Source organism: Pipistrellus hanaki, assembly GCF_964339955.1.
Source record: "Pipistrellus hanaki genome assembly, chromosome: 5".
Lineage (NCBI taxonomy): Eukaryota > Metazoa > Chordata > Mammalia > Chiroptera > Vespertilionidae > Pipistrellus > Pipistrellus hanaki.
In genome coordinates, this window is record NC_140507.1 from 14,106,979 (window position 1) to 14,123,142 (window position 16,164).

Consider the following 16,164-nt stretch of genomic DNA (forward strand, 5'->3'; position numbering starts at 1 on the left):
ATTTCAGACTGCATGTAAACTAGTTCGAGTCAGGAAACTGACAACTTTAGTTTATAACAAACTCTTATTATGTTCAATTTTCTTTTTAATTTGACCCCAAATCATTTTTTACTAGAATTATGCCAGTTCTAATATAATCTATTATCAGTATCCTTGAAGAATAATGGAATAGTAAAATCTTCTTAAAGATAACTTAAACATGCTATATATAGTGTCCTCAGGGTAGCTTGTGCATAGAAGATATTTTCTTTTCCACCCTGTAAAGGTATCTCATTAGGACACCCAGTAGTGTCATTATTAAGTTTTCATGTATTTCTCACATTTTGATGCTAATCTTTGTGCGTATGTGCGTGCATTTTTTCCCCTTTGCAGCACCAATGTGGTTATGAATTATTCAGAGATCGAGTCTAAGGTTCGAGAAGCAACGAATGACGATCCTTGGGGACCTTCTGGGCAACTCATGGGAGAGATTGCCAAGTAAGTTATAATTTGACTCAGCAGTGCAGAAAGAATCCAAGTATCTTTACACAGAAATGTGAAATTTGCTTTCAGTTTTAAATTGTTTAGCTGCCAGATAGAAATTTTGCATAATCATTCAACTATTAATGGAGGAAGTTTTTTTTAACACCGGGTCCATTCCCTTTAAAAATTAGCTCAAAAAAGTAAAGCAAAAATTTTTGTCAATGAAGTTTAAAGACTTACTGTAACTTACCATGTAAAAGTTTGACATGTGTATAAAATAACTTGAAATAAACTTATGAAAATTTAAAGACTTGTAAAATATAGTATTAGTTATTGGGTTTATAAATGTACTAGATATTATACAAAATACAGGAAAAACACTTTTAAGGAAGCATATCATTAAATTTTTTTAATTAAGCATATTAATTTTTTTAAGGCTCTTTAGGAAAACATAACAACTTAGAACAAGCCTGCCATCTACTGTCAAAATTAACATATTGCAAGGAAAATTATTCTCTTTTCAGGGCCACATTTATGTATGAACAATTTCCAGAACTTATGAATATGCTTTGGTCACGAATGTTAAAAGACAACAAAAAAAATTGGAGAAGAGTTTATAAGGTATGGGCATTAGTCTGTTTTTATTATTTAACATGTTTAAAAAGAATGCTTGAAATTTTAAGGTGTATATTAATAAGTGACATTAAATCCTAGAATATCCTAAAACAAGTATTTGCATTCTGTTTTCTAGTTATCATGAACAACTATTCTTAAGGTGTTTAAAGACAATATTAATACTACTACTAAATGTTAACTATTTTTACTTTATAGGTTAAAATTTTTCCAACTAAAAACATTTATGCATATCAGAAGTAATGAATCTATAATAGTATGCATATTTAGTATATGAGCAATTAAGATGAAAACTATAGTCTAATATGGTTTGTCATCTCTACATAAAATTTTGCCTAACTTGTAACAGTATTATTACAGAATCCTGAATCAAAAATGTTAGTTTAAAATAAAGTTAGAGAATCTGTTTTGATCTCTTAATATCATCTAGAATATTAAAACAAGATAGTCATCTCTTCTTCCTTTTCCACCATATTTTTTTGCCATTTGGAATAAGTTCTAATATGCTTTCTAAAAAGGTGTATAATATTTATATTTGAGACTTTGAAAACAACATTTCTGGCTTTCAGGGTTGAAAAACTATGTTTTAGTTACGTGTTTTGTATGCTGTTTGTTTCTAAAAACATTCACTGTCATTTCTTCAACTTGTACAGTAGTTGTGATAAAATAGTTAAAATTTCTGTAAATGAAATTTTTTAGACTAGAGTTTAAAATAATCCTGTGCAAACTACTTTTTAGGGGGCACATATGTAATACTCTCAACAATAAAGATAAAATAAAAACACAAAATAATAAAAAAGTAAATCAAGAATAGTTCCTGGTGAGGGTTTTTACCACTCAATTTTGCCAACTTAAATTTTTATAGATCTTATCTTTATGTGAGGTTTGTTCCAAATGCACAGTTTGATCAAAATGCACAGTTCACTTCTTTTAGTGTAATTGTGCAGCATTCTCCACTATCTAATACCAGGACATTTTTATCACCTCAAAAAAAAACTTCATAAACGTTTTTCTCTTTATTTCTTGGCAGCAAATGTTTGAAACAAAAGCCACATTATCAGCCCCCAAAATTAAATTTTATCTGTGGAAAATTCTGTGGGATCTTATACTTAATAAATAGTTGTTCTCTTTAAATTTATGCTCTAACAAATCACACTTCCATAATTCCCAGATGAAAAGTAAAAACTGAGCCAGCTTTCTAAAAGTTTAGTATTCATTTATATCATACATTCAAATATTTCTTAACATCCGAATTTTATTTTTCGTCTTCTGACACATCGTATTCAGTAGATAGTGCTTGATATAAGGGGATTTCAAATTGACAATATTAAGTTTTAGACTGTATATACACGTAAAGAGTTTCCACTCCCCTCACGAAAATTATTTATTGGCTAATGTTGGGATTATTTTCTTTAACCATTTACCAAAGCTCCACCAGTGTTTATTTTGTTAAACTATTTGGTGCTTTTTATTTTTACAGTCATTGCTGCTCCTAGCTTACCTCATAAGGAATGGATCAGAGCGTGTTGTTACAAGTGCCAGAGAACACATTTATGATTTGCGATCCCTGGAAAATTACCACTTTGTAGGTGAGCAATAGAAAAACCTTATAAGCAAATTAAAACAGTAGTTGGAGTTGTCAGTCACCTGAACCAGCTTAGAAGCTTCTCCGCTCTAATTAGAATGTGACTGTTGCTGGTTGTGTGACGAGTGCAGAATCCAAGACATGGGGCCCTAGAGTATTAATTAGTGAAGACAAGAACTTGCAGAAAAGACTGGCTAATAACAACAGAACCAACACAACATGAGTGTTCGGGTTTATATTAAAATATGCACTGGAGACTGGTCCCCTGTGGTGTCCATAAAGGAATAGCTTTAATCAGATGGGAAGAAAAGGTTAGAGCTCCAAAACACACACATCTGTTTGAAGCTGGGGGCTTTTTCCTCCCACCAAATATTTACTGTGCAAAGGCAGCAAGGCCAGAGTGTGTTTTGAATGTGAAAGAGGATACAGAATGCACCACATTTCATTTTGTAGTGTACCCCAGTTGAAAGCACTTTAAAATTCAGATTTTCAAGCTATACTAAATTCTGGTAATTAGTGTTTTCAGACTTGTATTGGGAAAACCAAGGTATTGGGGGCTGGGTACTTTTAAGTCATTAATTGTGAGTTTTAATGACTGAAGTGAGTGTTGCTTTTTGTTTTGTTGTAATCCCATCGAAAAAGAAAATAACATTTATGGATGTAAGTCCCATTTCATATGGTCATTATTAGTAATCCTTCTTAGTGGATCTTTAATTGATCTTGCATAGCATTATCTCTAGTCCTTTATATTCACCTTTACAGGCTCTTACAAATCAAAATTGTATCTCAAACCTTGGAATTTGCTGATGAGGAAATGACAAATTTTAACAACACATTTTGCCTTTTTTTTATTAATTTTAAAATATTGAAGTTAGTTTCTTATGTTGAAAATTTTCATGCCTGTTTTTTGTGTTAAAGAATTCGATACAACTTGACTGAATTCTTAAGGTTTTGTTTCTCTCTTACCATCCTCACAGATGAGCATGGTAAGGATCAAGGTATAAATATTCGCCAGAAGGTGAAAGAATTGGTTGAATTTGCCCAGGACGACGACAGGCTTCGTGAAGAGCGAAAGAAAGCAAAGAAGAACAAAGACAAATATGTTGGGGTTTCCTCAGACAGTGTTGGAGGATTCAGATACAGTGAGTATCAAAAACAGACTGGCACCTAAATATCAGTTTAGCTTCTTGGTTATATTTTAAGAATTATTGAAATACGGAAGACCAAAATACTATTTTTAATTTTTTTTAGGAATACATAGAATACTAAAATATATATAATAGCCATTTCAGCTCCTATTACATGAATTTTAGGAATCTTTCTATTTTTTACTTTGGGGGATTCAAGAATATGATTTTAACCATTAATTGTTAATTAAATGACTGCAATAAAACTATATATCCTTCTCTCTTGGGATTATCATTCTTTAAAAAATGGATTTTTCTAATTCACCATTTAGCACATAAAAATATGAATTTTGATCAAGAGATGATCTTTCTAATTTGAAACCAATTTAGCTGTTTGGGGCCAAAAATAGATACTGCCGAGACTGGTTCGGCTCAATGGATAGAGCGTCGGCTTGGGGACTGAAAGGCCCCGGGTTCAATTCCGGTCAAGGGCATGTACCTTGGTTGCGGGCATATCCCCAGTAGGGGATGTGCAAGAGGCAGCTGATTGATGACTCTCTCTCATCGATGTTTCTGGCTCTCTATCTCTCTCCCTTCCTCTCTGTACAAAATCAATAAAATGTATTTAAAAAAAAAAATAGATACTAAACTTCCTATAAGTTAGTTCAGCGTTGGTCTTTTCCCTTCATTAGGCAGTGCATTAATTTGACGTAGAAAAAGGTGACTGGCAGTACCATCAATTTTCATGTAGGCCTATCATTGTATTGTTCCTAACACATTTCAGAGCAGCTAGAACATTCATCTCCTGTGTTTATTTTATTTATTATTATGATTATTATTATTATTATTTATCCTCACTCAAGGATATGTTTATTGATTTTAGAGAAAGAGGGAGGGAGGAGGAGAGGGAAAGAGAAACATTGATGAGAGAGAGAGAAACATCAACCTGTTGCCTCCTGTATATTCCCTGACAGGGAATCAAATACGCAACCTTTTGGTGTACGTAACAACACTCCAACCACTGAGCTACCCAGCCAGAGCTCCTGTGTTTAATTTTAATGTAATCATATAGTTTGCCTAAAATAGATCACTAGGTGCTTGAAACAGATACAGAAAATAGATCTTTCAGAGCATGTCTCTTTGGACTCGGCTCTACTGGAGCTCTGGTCACCCCTGGTCATTTTGTGGACATGGTACTACGTATACTTAACTGCATATTGGGGCTCTCCGATTCTCCCCACCACATCTGAATTGTTTATACTTGGATTATACTGAGAAGTCATAGCTCATCATTGGAACTCTGAAAACTTTCTATTTCTTGTCTTGTGATAACCTACTAGCATAAAAGAATATTTTCACTCCTTTGCAACTCTGCTTTCTTGCCCACAAGAAAAAATACTGTATTTAAGTTGCTGTTAGAGGATGTGTCTAACAAACAGCAGAAAATTTCTTTATGTCTCAGCATCAAAAGGGAATTAGTGAGTCAGGAAAAAATATTTATATTAAATAAATAATGTAAATATGTTTTGGAGTTTTTATTTGTTTAGGGGAATAAGAAATTTTTTAATTATTTGCCTAAGTAATTTATTTTGTTCTTTAACTTTTTCAAACTAGCTATAGCAATTTAATGTATTTTTTAGTAAAAATTGTTCTTTGCAACTTATTTTCTCATTCTGCTTGCTTATAATCCTCTTTTTTTACCAGCACAATGTAAAATTAAATTTAGAAAATTGAATAAGTTTTCATAATCAGTCACAGTGAACTAATAAGTACAGTATTTGCAGTGGAGATAAGTTAGTTATACATCCTATTTGCATCACAATCTTTTATAAATTATTTTCAGAGATCTAATTAATCAACTTTAACTATTTTATATATGTGTTGCTGTTTTGTTTTGTTTTTTCAATTCTGACATCAGATAATGTTCTGCCAATATCCAATATCTTTGACACACATTTAATATGACATCTACCAAAATAACCAGTTTTCATCTACTTTGATTTTTCTGGTCAAAAATTTTTTCGGTCTGGTTTATCACATTGTCATTGAAATGTACATTATTAGAAAAACCACCATTTTAATAAAGCCATTCTGGTAGCTCAGTGGTTGGAGTGTTGTCCCGTACACCAAAAGGCTGCGCATTTGATTTCTGTCAGGGAATATACCCTGGTTGGGAGTTCAAATTTAATTCCATAATTAAATTTAATAAACTTTATTTGTTCATGTTTTGTTCAAGTTGGTCACTTTCAGATTGGTAGGAATATTTTATAATCCTCAATCTTTTACAGAGAATTTTAGTGGGCAACTCAGTAAATGGTTTTATTCAATCTCCAAAGGACATATATGCCATCAGAACTTTTTAACCAAAGTTCAAAACAAAAGCTCTCTTAGCCACATTTGAATTATTTTATTTCTCATTGCTCTTCCCCTTTTTCTCCAACCTTAATTTTCTTTTTTTTCTTTTTTACCTTTTTTTAATTAAATTATTATCTGTGTACATATTTTAAGATCCCTCCCCGCCCATATATACCCTCCCTCCCCAGAGTTTTGTGTCCATTGGTTGTACTTATATGCATGTACACGAGTCCTTCGGTTGATCTATTATCTCCTCCAACCTAAATTTTCAATGTTTTTTTCTCTTTAACCTCATGACTTCTCTGTACCTTCTATTCTTGTCTCTTAAGTTGAGTTTGGATATGGACAGAGAAATGGAAAAGTTCCCTTTAATATTCATAATTCCTTTGGACCCCAAGGTCAAGGACGAAAACAGATCTTGACATTTTGGGGCTTTTTTTTGTTCACTGCCATGATCTATTCCCTTCACTCTCAAATTCACACTGAGGCTTCCTAGATTTTGCAGTCCCAGCATATGTTTGTTCTGAACTGCTTGAGCATACTTCATGATTCCACTGTCGCTTTTGGTAGTTAGACTATATTTTTCTTGTTACCATAATTAAAAGATGCTTTCTCATGTTGTGAAGTCCATTGAGTTATATGTCTAGTTTGATGCTAAGGAATGACATTTGTAAGTCTTTTCAGCATATTGGGATATGTAGCATCCTATAGTTTGTGCTTTAGGAGACTTTGCCATCCAGTACTTTTCTAATAATTGAAAAATCCTTGAGAGACAGGAATGAAATATAATTCATTAAGTGACTTTTGTGAAAACAGAAAGATTTCCATTTGTCCTTTGCTTATATAGCCTGTGGTGGTTCTTGTGTTTTCCTCTACTCCTTCCAGCAGCCTTTAAGAACTTCCTGACAGTGCTGTGCTATGCATTAAGGTCATGCAAGTTTTCATAAATAAAAGCTTTTGAATCTGCATTCCTGCCACCTAATGACTGGCAGTACATGCTGTGCTTTGCTGTAATTGTGTTGATTCAGCACTGTGGGAGCTTTCTGTTTTCCTTTGAAAACTATTTTATTATGAGGAAAAGCTTCAGAAATAAGAACTGTAGATACCTTCTGAATTTAATATCCTTAGAGTTGCTTCTCTTTTTAATGCTTATATAGGTGAAAGATATGATCCTGAGCCCAAATCAAAATGGGATGAGGAGTGGGATAAAAACAAAAGTGCTTTTCCATTCAGTGATAAATTAGGTGAACTGAGTGATAAAATTGGAAGCACAATTGATGACACCATCAGCAAGTTCCGGAGGAAAGATAGAGAAGACTCTCCAGAAAGATGCAGGTATTAACACTTTGTATTCTGGGTCACTTGGAGAGGGTCTTAAAGTTATGCAGCTGGTTTTGTCTTTGTTTTGTTTGGGGTGTTGTTTGTTATTTGAGGTTCAGCTTTTTCTCCCTAATATATTTAAGTTTTAGGTACCTGGAAAAATTGTGTGTAAAGTACAAAGTTGCCATATTAACACACACAAAATTTCTACTGTCATTAACATCTCATATTAATATGGTTCATTAATTAACAGTTGGTAACCAATATTGATATATTGTTATTAATTCTGTTGTTTGCATTAGGGTTCACTGTGTTGCACAGTTGACAAATGTATAATATCCACTATTAGAGAACCATATAGAATAGTTGCCCTGCCCTAAAAATGCCCTATGCAAAAATATGGAATGATTTATGAATTTGCATGTCATCCTTGCACATGGTTCATGCTAACCTTCTCTGTATTCCAATACTACTATGTTTGTTGCTGATGACAGGCTGTGCAGCTGTTTTTAAAATGCAAGGTCAAACATTGTTTTACATTAATATTAACACACTTTGCATATTGTCTATGTCCATTTATTTCTAAAGTTATCACATTTCCTACATGTTTTTATTCAGGCTATTTATTGGAATTACTTTTTTGCCATTAAGAACTTTGAGAGATTATTTTTCATTTGGGCATTAGATTATCCAGAGATCTAAGATATTGCTGAAGGATAACAAAGTTTATTATATTAAATTTAAAACTAGGGTTTGAAATTTGACTCCTCCTGTGACATTTCATTATGATTCTGTGCCAGTGTGTACCAGAAAAAAAAATTCAAAATGGATTTTGGACTAAATGTTTTTGAGTATAAACCTATATTTTCATAAACTACATTTCTAATAGTAGGGCATTGTTATTTAGATTTATATAGAGCAATACTTGGAATAGCATTAGTTTTTTTTCTTCTTACCAATATAGCTATAATCTTGTTTTCCTTCTAGTTAAAAGAGCAATGTATGCTGAGCACTTCACTAACAAAGCAAGTTTTACAAAATATTTTATCATTTGTGCCCCATAGTATTTCTGATAGGCTAAAGAAAGGGTTCTTACCTTTACTGTATAGAAGTAAAACCTGAGGTCCATTAAGGCTGTGTGGAACTAGCTTAAAATAACAATTAGTGGTGGAAACCTTCCAGTGACTTCTTATAATTAAGTACTATCTCTTTTTTTCTTTAAACATGTTAATAATTCAGATTTAGGGGTCATCAAAAGAGGAAATATAATTTTGAAACTAGGGATTTTTTAATATTTGTTTAGTGTTTCCATATATATTTTATCCCTGGAATTCCTGTCTTTTTCAACACTGTTTCTAGAATATCATCTTTGAAGAACTAGAATTTATTTTTAGTGCTTTGAATATGTTTATCTATTTTATAACTACATTTCTAGCTCTTGAATACTGAAATAGTTACATATGTTAATAAATACTAAACTTTGGGAAACAATGCCTACTTCAAATATTCTATGCAATTTTTCTCTCATTAATGTTCTTGTGGCCTGTGTGTTTACATTTTTATTTTGGTTTAGAAAACACATTGTGGCCATATATTTTGCTGCTATTTCCTGAAGAAGTATGGTAATTAGGTAGATAGGTTGGTTAGACATCTATATATTCTTGTGTTATTACTTTCCTTTGCCCTTCCATTCCCACACTCTCAGTTTTTCTTTCTGGGCTTTCGTTGTCTTATTCTTGTTTTTTTTTTTTTTTTTTTTTTCTTTTTCTACCTTGATTTTTTTTTTTTTTTTCTATGTTGACTCTAAGATAGGATCTGCTAGAGTTCCTAAATATTTTATATAGAATATCAAAGTTTAAGAGTGAAAATACAGTGTGTTTTATTTATCATAGTAATTAAAGGGCACAGCAGGGACTTTACATCTTGGAGTATTTTTAAGGAAAAGAGTAGATTTTGGACAAAGTTGCATGTGACCTCTCTGGCATATTACTAGAATTTCAAACATCTTGGTTCATTATTAGATTCAGGAATTTTTGAACACAGATCAGATCTGAGGCTTCTATTTCATTGTGTGCTAGTCAGGTTTATGTTATCAACTTATAAAGAAATTACCTTGTATTGAAATAAAATTGGACCTCAGAAGGTAAGAAATTTCTGTTTTACTTATAGGTCTGGTGGGGATATTTAGGTCATTTTCGCTGAGAAATTGTATAGTAAGTGATAAGGACTTTAAACACTTAATCAGAATTTGTAGATTCCCTAAAATGCTTATAGATAAAAAATGCATTTAATCCCTTTGCTGTGTGGGAAGCCATTCTTCTTGAACCTTGATTTGCACAGATTTGGAATTAAACCATTCAAATGTGTTTATATTTAAGTAGAAATTGTGTTAAACTAGTCCGAGTTAAATTACATTAGTAATAATAGTCATAGTTTTAAAGAGAACTTTCAGTATTTTATTTCAGGGTATTTTAAAATTAATATTTATAAACCACCTACTCTAAAATTAATATAGGTAATGGTATACTTTAGATAATTTCTCTCTGTGTTGTACTTGCACCAAAGGAAACCCCAAAAACCCCAGTGTTTTACTATTGGAAAAAGGACTAGCGCTGGCATTTTTTAAATCCATGGCATGTGAAAAACTCAGGTGTTTTACTCGTTTTGTATTTTTTCTTCTACACTGTTAAAAAAAATCTTTTTGAACGTGCCTGAGAAAACATTTCAAAACATTTTAAATATATTTGTTTTCTATGAAGTAATGTATTTGATCTGCTGATACTATAGTAAAAAAAGAGCACAGTTGTTGTAAAGTGTATTATCTTATATTTCTTTGCATTTATAGATTAATTTTTAATCATTTGAATTTAAATATAATATTTAAAACATATCCATGGAAATTGAAATATTTTATTATGTATTGCATTAGTATAGGAGATTCAGTGACAGAATTATGTTGTGTAAATGGAACTGTAGTCCCACACAAACCATTTCAAGAAAATGGTCATCAATTGCAGATTTTGGAACTCTTAGGATCTCCTCTGTTGATTCTGATATGATAATCTACTATTTTTAATTAAGATTTAAATCTATAATAAATAAGTACTTGATTTATATCAGACTTTTTTGTTTGTACACATTTATGTAAATATATTTTTATAGCAGTGTTTTAAACTTATCTAGGGAATTGGTTGGGTTCCTACTTTCCCTCCCCAACACATCCATGTCATTATTCAGATAGCTTAGATAATATTCTGTTGATCCCTGTCAAATAGTCAGAGTGTATGAATTTTAGAGTTACTGTATTTGAAATTCTCTAGCTCAAATCACCGAGGACTCCATTTTAAAATAATCCCTAGTCTTATTATTTTACTTTATTTTTAATATCTTTTAGCGACAGTGATGAGGAGAAGAAAGCAAGAAGAGGCAGATCTCCCAAAGGTGAATTCAAAGATGAAGAGGAGACTGTGACGACAAAGCATATCCATATCACACAAGCCACAGAGACCACCACAACCAGGCACAAGCGCACAGCAAATCCTTCCAAAACCATTGATCTTGGAGCGGCAGCACATTACACAGGGGACAAAGCAAGTCCAGATCAGAATGCTTCAACTCATATGCCTCAGTCTTCAGTTAAGGTGGGAATGGCACGAATTGACACATTACACACAGTTTTATTCTTATAAATTACTTTTAGAATTACTGCATTAGTAGGCTTAGGCATTTTCAGGCAATCATATTAATTATAGATCATTTGGCATGTGTTACTCAGAGTCATTCATTAATAATAAGACATCTCTTGGGGGAAAGAAATCTGTCTGATTCCTGAATGAATGTCTGCACTTTCTATGAAAGTAGAAATGACACTCTTACTTGGTAACAATTGTGAATCAGAATATACCGGTAGTATATCTGTTTCCATCTAGTTACACCTCTGGTTACGAAGTACAACGAGATTCACTAAGGAAAACATGGGAATACTTGGAAGTTGTAAGAAAGGGCAAAAGAGGACCAAGTAGATATATAGGGGAAATTGTCTCATTTAATATGGAGATGGCACCTTTAAATGGAAATCTTATTTACTTGGTGGTCACTATTGATCCATAGTAGCATTGACTCTTGTACCTTCCTCATCTTTTTTTCATTCACTACAGAAATGGATGTCCACCTACTAGATACCTGGCCATAGCTAGTCCTTTATTTATTTATTTATTTGTTTGTTTGTGTATTTATTACTTTTATTTTGGGGGAACAAATTTAAAATTTGCTGGACAAATTTTTAAAAAGAGCTGTAAGCACTTATAGCTAGTCTCTTAGAAACCTGCCAAAGAGAGAGATTTATCTCAAAAAAGATGAATTGTTTTGTCACTCTCCCCCTGCTAGTGTTTGCTCATCTTGTATCTTTGCATCAGAAGTAGCTAAAAGCTAAGGGAAACATTTTTCTAATGCATCCTGCAAATAGTAGATGGCTAAAAATAAAGCTAATCCTACTTATTCTCAAGAACAAGTACTATGCATGCCCTAGCCAGTTTGGTTTAGTGGATGGAGCTTTGGCCTGCAGACCAAAGATTCCCAAGTTCTATTATGGTCAGGGGCACATACCTTGGTTGCAGGCTCCTCTCCAGGCTGTGTGCTCAGGTCAAGGCTCATGCAGTAGATAAACCAATCAATGTATTTCTCTCACATCAATATTTCTCTCTGTCTTTCCCTCTCTTTTCCACTCTCCTTAAAAGTCAATGGAAAAATGTCCTCAGGTGTGGATTTGAAAAACAAAAAGAACAAGTACTGTGTCAACTTTTGCCAAATACCTTCTAGTATATAATTTCATATTTGCTCTTTTCAAGTTTTGATAAAAACCTCAAAATTACAACTCAACTTTAGTTGTAGTTAAAGAGGGGAAATGGCTGTTATTTCTTTCTGGTCTTAGATTTCCCCTATTGTGGATAAGTTATTTTACTGATGATGATGGTACGGCATCTAGTAAATAGTTAAAACCCAAATACATGATGGTTATTATGTGGAGAATTCATTTAAGGTTGCATGAAGAAAATTGTCCCAAATGCCTGATTTTTAAACAATAAATTGATATTTTTATATTTTATAGGATTTTAAATATCAATTCATAGTACAGTCTGAATATGTCACTCTGCCATAAATATTTTATATCTTTATTTTGTTTTTACTACAAAAAAAAAGTTTAGAAGGTCAAAGTTCTTAAAAAGTTTCTCAACTATTGTAGATCTCTTTCAATCTCAAAGCCTTTTTGAACCATGATACAATATTTTAATCTTCAAAGCTCAAATTAACAAGCCTAGGAACTCACGGTGTTTCCGTATTGCCTAGCAATTCTGTTCTCATGTAACGTGTATGTATTGAATGTATAGCATATGCTTCATAGTGCGCACTATGGGGAGGAGAAAAATCATATTACAACTCTAGCCCCAATATTTAGTTTGGGAACTAAATATGAAATAATTAAATGTCAAAGTATATCAAACAAAGTAGAATTGTACTGACTTACATAGTATGCAAACAATAAGTGTTGCTAAAGTTCACAGAATCATAGAATTTTGGTGCTTGATAGGATGTTGGCCTCTAATCCAGTGGATCTCAGACATTCTTAAGCATTGGAATTATCAAGGGAGCTTTGTAAGACTGTACAGGCCAAGATTCCAACCTGGGCAGTTATGACTCAACATATTGAGATGAGGCTGGACAAAGGTACTCCTTAATGCTTCTCATGATTCTGATATGTAGCATTAAAATTTTTGTAGAAAGTATATGTTCCAGAGTGAAATGTAATAAAAAATGAGTTAGGAAAAAGAGGAATGTGGATGTTACAGAAACTATCTCTCCATAAGGATTTTGGAGCCACATCTGGGTTTTTTTTGTTTTTTCCCCAAGAAAACTAAATTTACCCCTATTAAGATAATTACAAGTATTTGTGTCTAAGATAGAAATTAGAGTACAGCAGATTTAGAAAAAATAATAGAAATTAGTTTTCTAAGCTTATTAATTGTCTGTGTATTTTCAGACTTCAATGCCTAGTAGCAAGTCATCCGGTGACCTTGTTGATCTGTTTGATGGCCCCAGCCAATCAACAGGTAAGCTTCCACATTGGCTTTTTATTTTTATTTTTTAAACATTTTATTGATTTTTCACAGAGAGGAAGGGCGAGAGATAGAGGGCTAGAAACATCAATGAGAGAGAAACATCAACCAGCTGCCTCCTGCACACCTCCCACCGGGGATGTGCCCGCAACCAATGTACATGCCCTTGACCGGAATCGAACCTGGGACCTTTCAGTCCGCAGACCGACAGTGTCAGCCATGCCTAGAATTCATTCATTTATTCAACAAGTATTTGTTGAACCAGACACAGGTCTGGGTGCTAGGGGAATATAATGCTTAGGAAAACATAGTTCTTGCCTTCTTAGTAAGATCAAGTGGTGGAAATGCAGTAATTGTTAATCAAAAATCACAAGTAGTTACTTAGTTATAAACATACTTAAAGAAAATTGAGATTTTAGGTTGCATTCAGTGATTATAGAGTTCTAATAAACTCCTGTGTAACAAGTCAAACAGCTTAAGAAATAAAATTTCTCTTTAAAGACAATTTTCCCCAATCTGTTTAAATTTCATTTCACATTAAATTGTAGATGGCAAGATTGGTATATAAATAATGTGCAAAAATAAGTTGATTGTTCCTAGTTGTATGTAATGATTTTCTAAAACTGGATTAAAATTTACATTAGTGTCTAAGTGGAAGTCTGATGGAAATCACTTCATTAATAGTGTAGTACATACAATTAATTTAAAGGCTCCTGTTATTTTCTTCTCCTTGCCTACTATCATAATATTCTTGGACTGGGAGTGAACTCATACTGTGTCTGGTTCAACCTAGTTTCTGAAATTCTTTAATTCCAATTCCCTTTTTTTTTGGTAACTATAAAATGTACCTAAAATTATCCTCTAAACTCTATTGAACTGTCATGCACAAGGTTACAAACAATTGCATTTGTTTTTTAAAACAATTTATGTGCTTTTTGTATCTTTAATATTTTAATGGTAGTATTAACTGGCGGCTGGTATGAAGCCCTATAATAAAGACATAGTGTCATAGAATATCAACTATTTTGGACTTCATGGCATGAAATATTAAAGAGCCCCTTTCATGCACTTGTCTAAAGTTTTAATGGAGCAATCAGAGAAGAAATAACTAGGAAGATCAGATGAGTGGATGTAACTTTTTCCCTCCGTGATTGCTTTGAACAGAGAGAATTATTAAATACCAACATGTTTGCTTTGCTTGATAAGAAAACTTTGTGTGGTTTTTCTTCTCCAGTGCAAGTAGTAGATTGATTAATTAAATGGAAATAGCAATTAATATTAATATAGTAATAGAGACAAATGAAACCTGAAAGGTTTATCTTAATATTCTCTTAAAATTACAAAACAAAAAACAATTACATGTGGGAAGTTATTTCCTATTTGAAACAGTATGTTTAACCAATTTGTGCAGACTTCCTCAATCAGTACATAAATTTTGTTACCCAAAATATCTATTTTAGTAATATATTTTAATTGAATTCAGCAGTGAAAAATTTGGATATTAAATCTTTAGCGCCGACATACACATAGGAAGTCTAAGAATCTACCATGTTAGCACTGCTATTTGGTATGCCATTGGGTGTCATTTACCAGATGTGCCTATGCTTATAATGGTACCGTCATGCACATAAAATGGATACAAACTATAAATCTAAGCAGATATGGCATCTGTATTGCTCACCAGATAAATATCTCCTCTGAGAAAATGTTTAGATTTTCTCTTTTATATGTTATATCCTTATTGTTAACAACTTTAAAAATATGTATGTGGTAAAAATCATTATAGGATATTTACCAGGTTTAAAAATATACATGGAAATCCATTCATCAAGATTTACGTGAGCCTGGCCAGTGTGACTCAGTGGTTAGGTGTTGACCTATGAACCAGGAGGACACGGTTTGATTCTCGGTCAGGACACATGCCCGGGTTTCGGGCTCAGTCCTGGGGGGGAAGAGGGGGGGTTAGGTGGCGTCCAATCAGTGATTTTCTCTCATCATTAATGTTTCTATCTCTCCCTCTCCTTTCCTCTCTGAAATCAGTAAACATGTTTAAAAAATTATTTTTACTTGAGACTATCTTTATAAATGTCCCACTGTGGTGTTAAAGTTTTTAGAAAATAAGCCAATTAGAAATAGAATGCCCAAAACCATTCCATTTCATTTTTATTATCTTTTCACTATAAAAGTAATGCTAGAAATTTCACTAGAAATTTGATAGAAAACAAGTGATTCACCATGAAGTTAAATATTAATTTTAGTAAATACTCTTTTTTAAATACATTTTTATATATTCAGTCAATATATCTTAGCATTTATTGTGTGGCAAATCTTTTGTCCATTTTTTAATTGGGGTGTTTATTCTTAAATGGTTTTTTAAAGAATTTCTTACATTAATTTGTCATATTTACATTTTTTGTCATTTTAAAAAAATTTGTGTTAGAATTCTTTATGCAGAAGTTTGTTTTTCTAATGAAATCTACATTAAATTTTTTTTGTTAAAGGAAATTTCATTTGTAGTTCAGCTATATTTTTCCTGTTCTCACAGCTTTGGAAAATACATGTTCCCAGC

General features: G+C 32.5%; 1 protein-coding gene across 4 annotated transcripts in view; it reads left to right on the forward strand.

The window, feature by feature from the left end:
* The window catches only part of CLINT1 (clathrin interactor 1), a 48,323-nt gene that overhangs the window by 21,515 nt on the left and 10,644 nt on the right, over positions 1 to 16,164 (forward strand). For all 4 annotated transcript variants that reach the window (XM_084884481.1, XM_084884482.1, XM_084884483.1 and 1 more), the window contains exons 2-8: positions 373 to 477; positions 987 to 1,083; positions 2,576 to 2,684; positions 3,658 to 3,822; positions 7,320 to 7,497; positions 10,877 to 11,123; positions 13,520 to 13,589. In XM_084884481.1, coding sequence (XP_084740607.1) covers positions 373 to 477; positions 987 to 1,083; positions 2,576 to 2,684; positions 3,658 to 3,822; positions 7,320 to 7,497; positions 10,877 to 11,123; positions 13,520 to 13,589 — 971 coding nt within the window. The remainder of the gene's footprint in view (positions 1 to 372; positions 478 to 986; positions 1,084 to 2,575; positions 2,685 to 3,657; positions 3,823 to 7,319; positions 7,498 to 10,876; positions 11,124 to 13,519; positions 13,590 to 16,164) is intronic.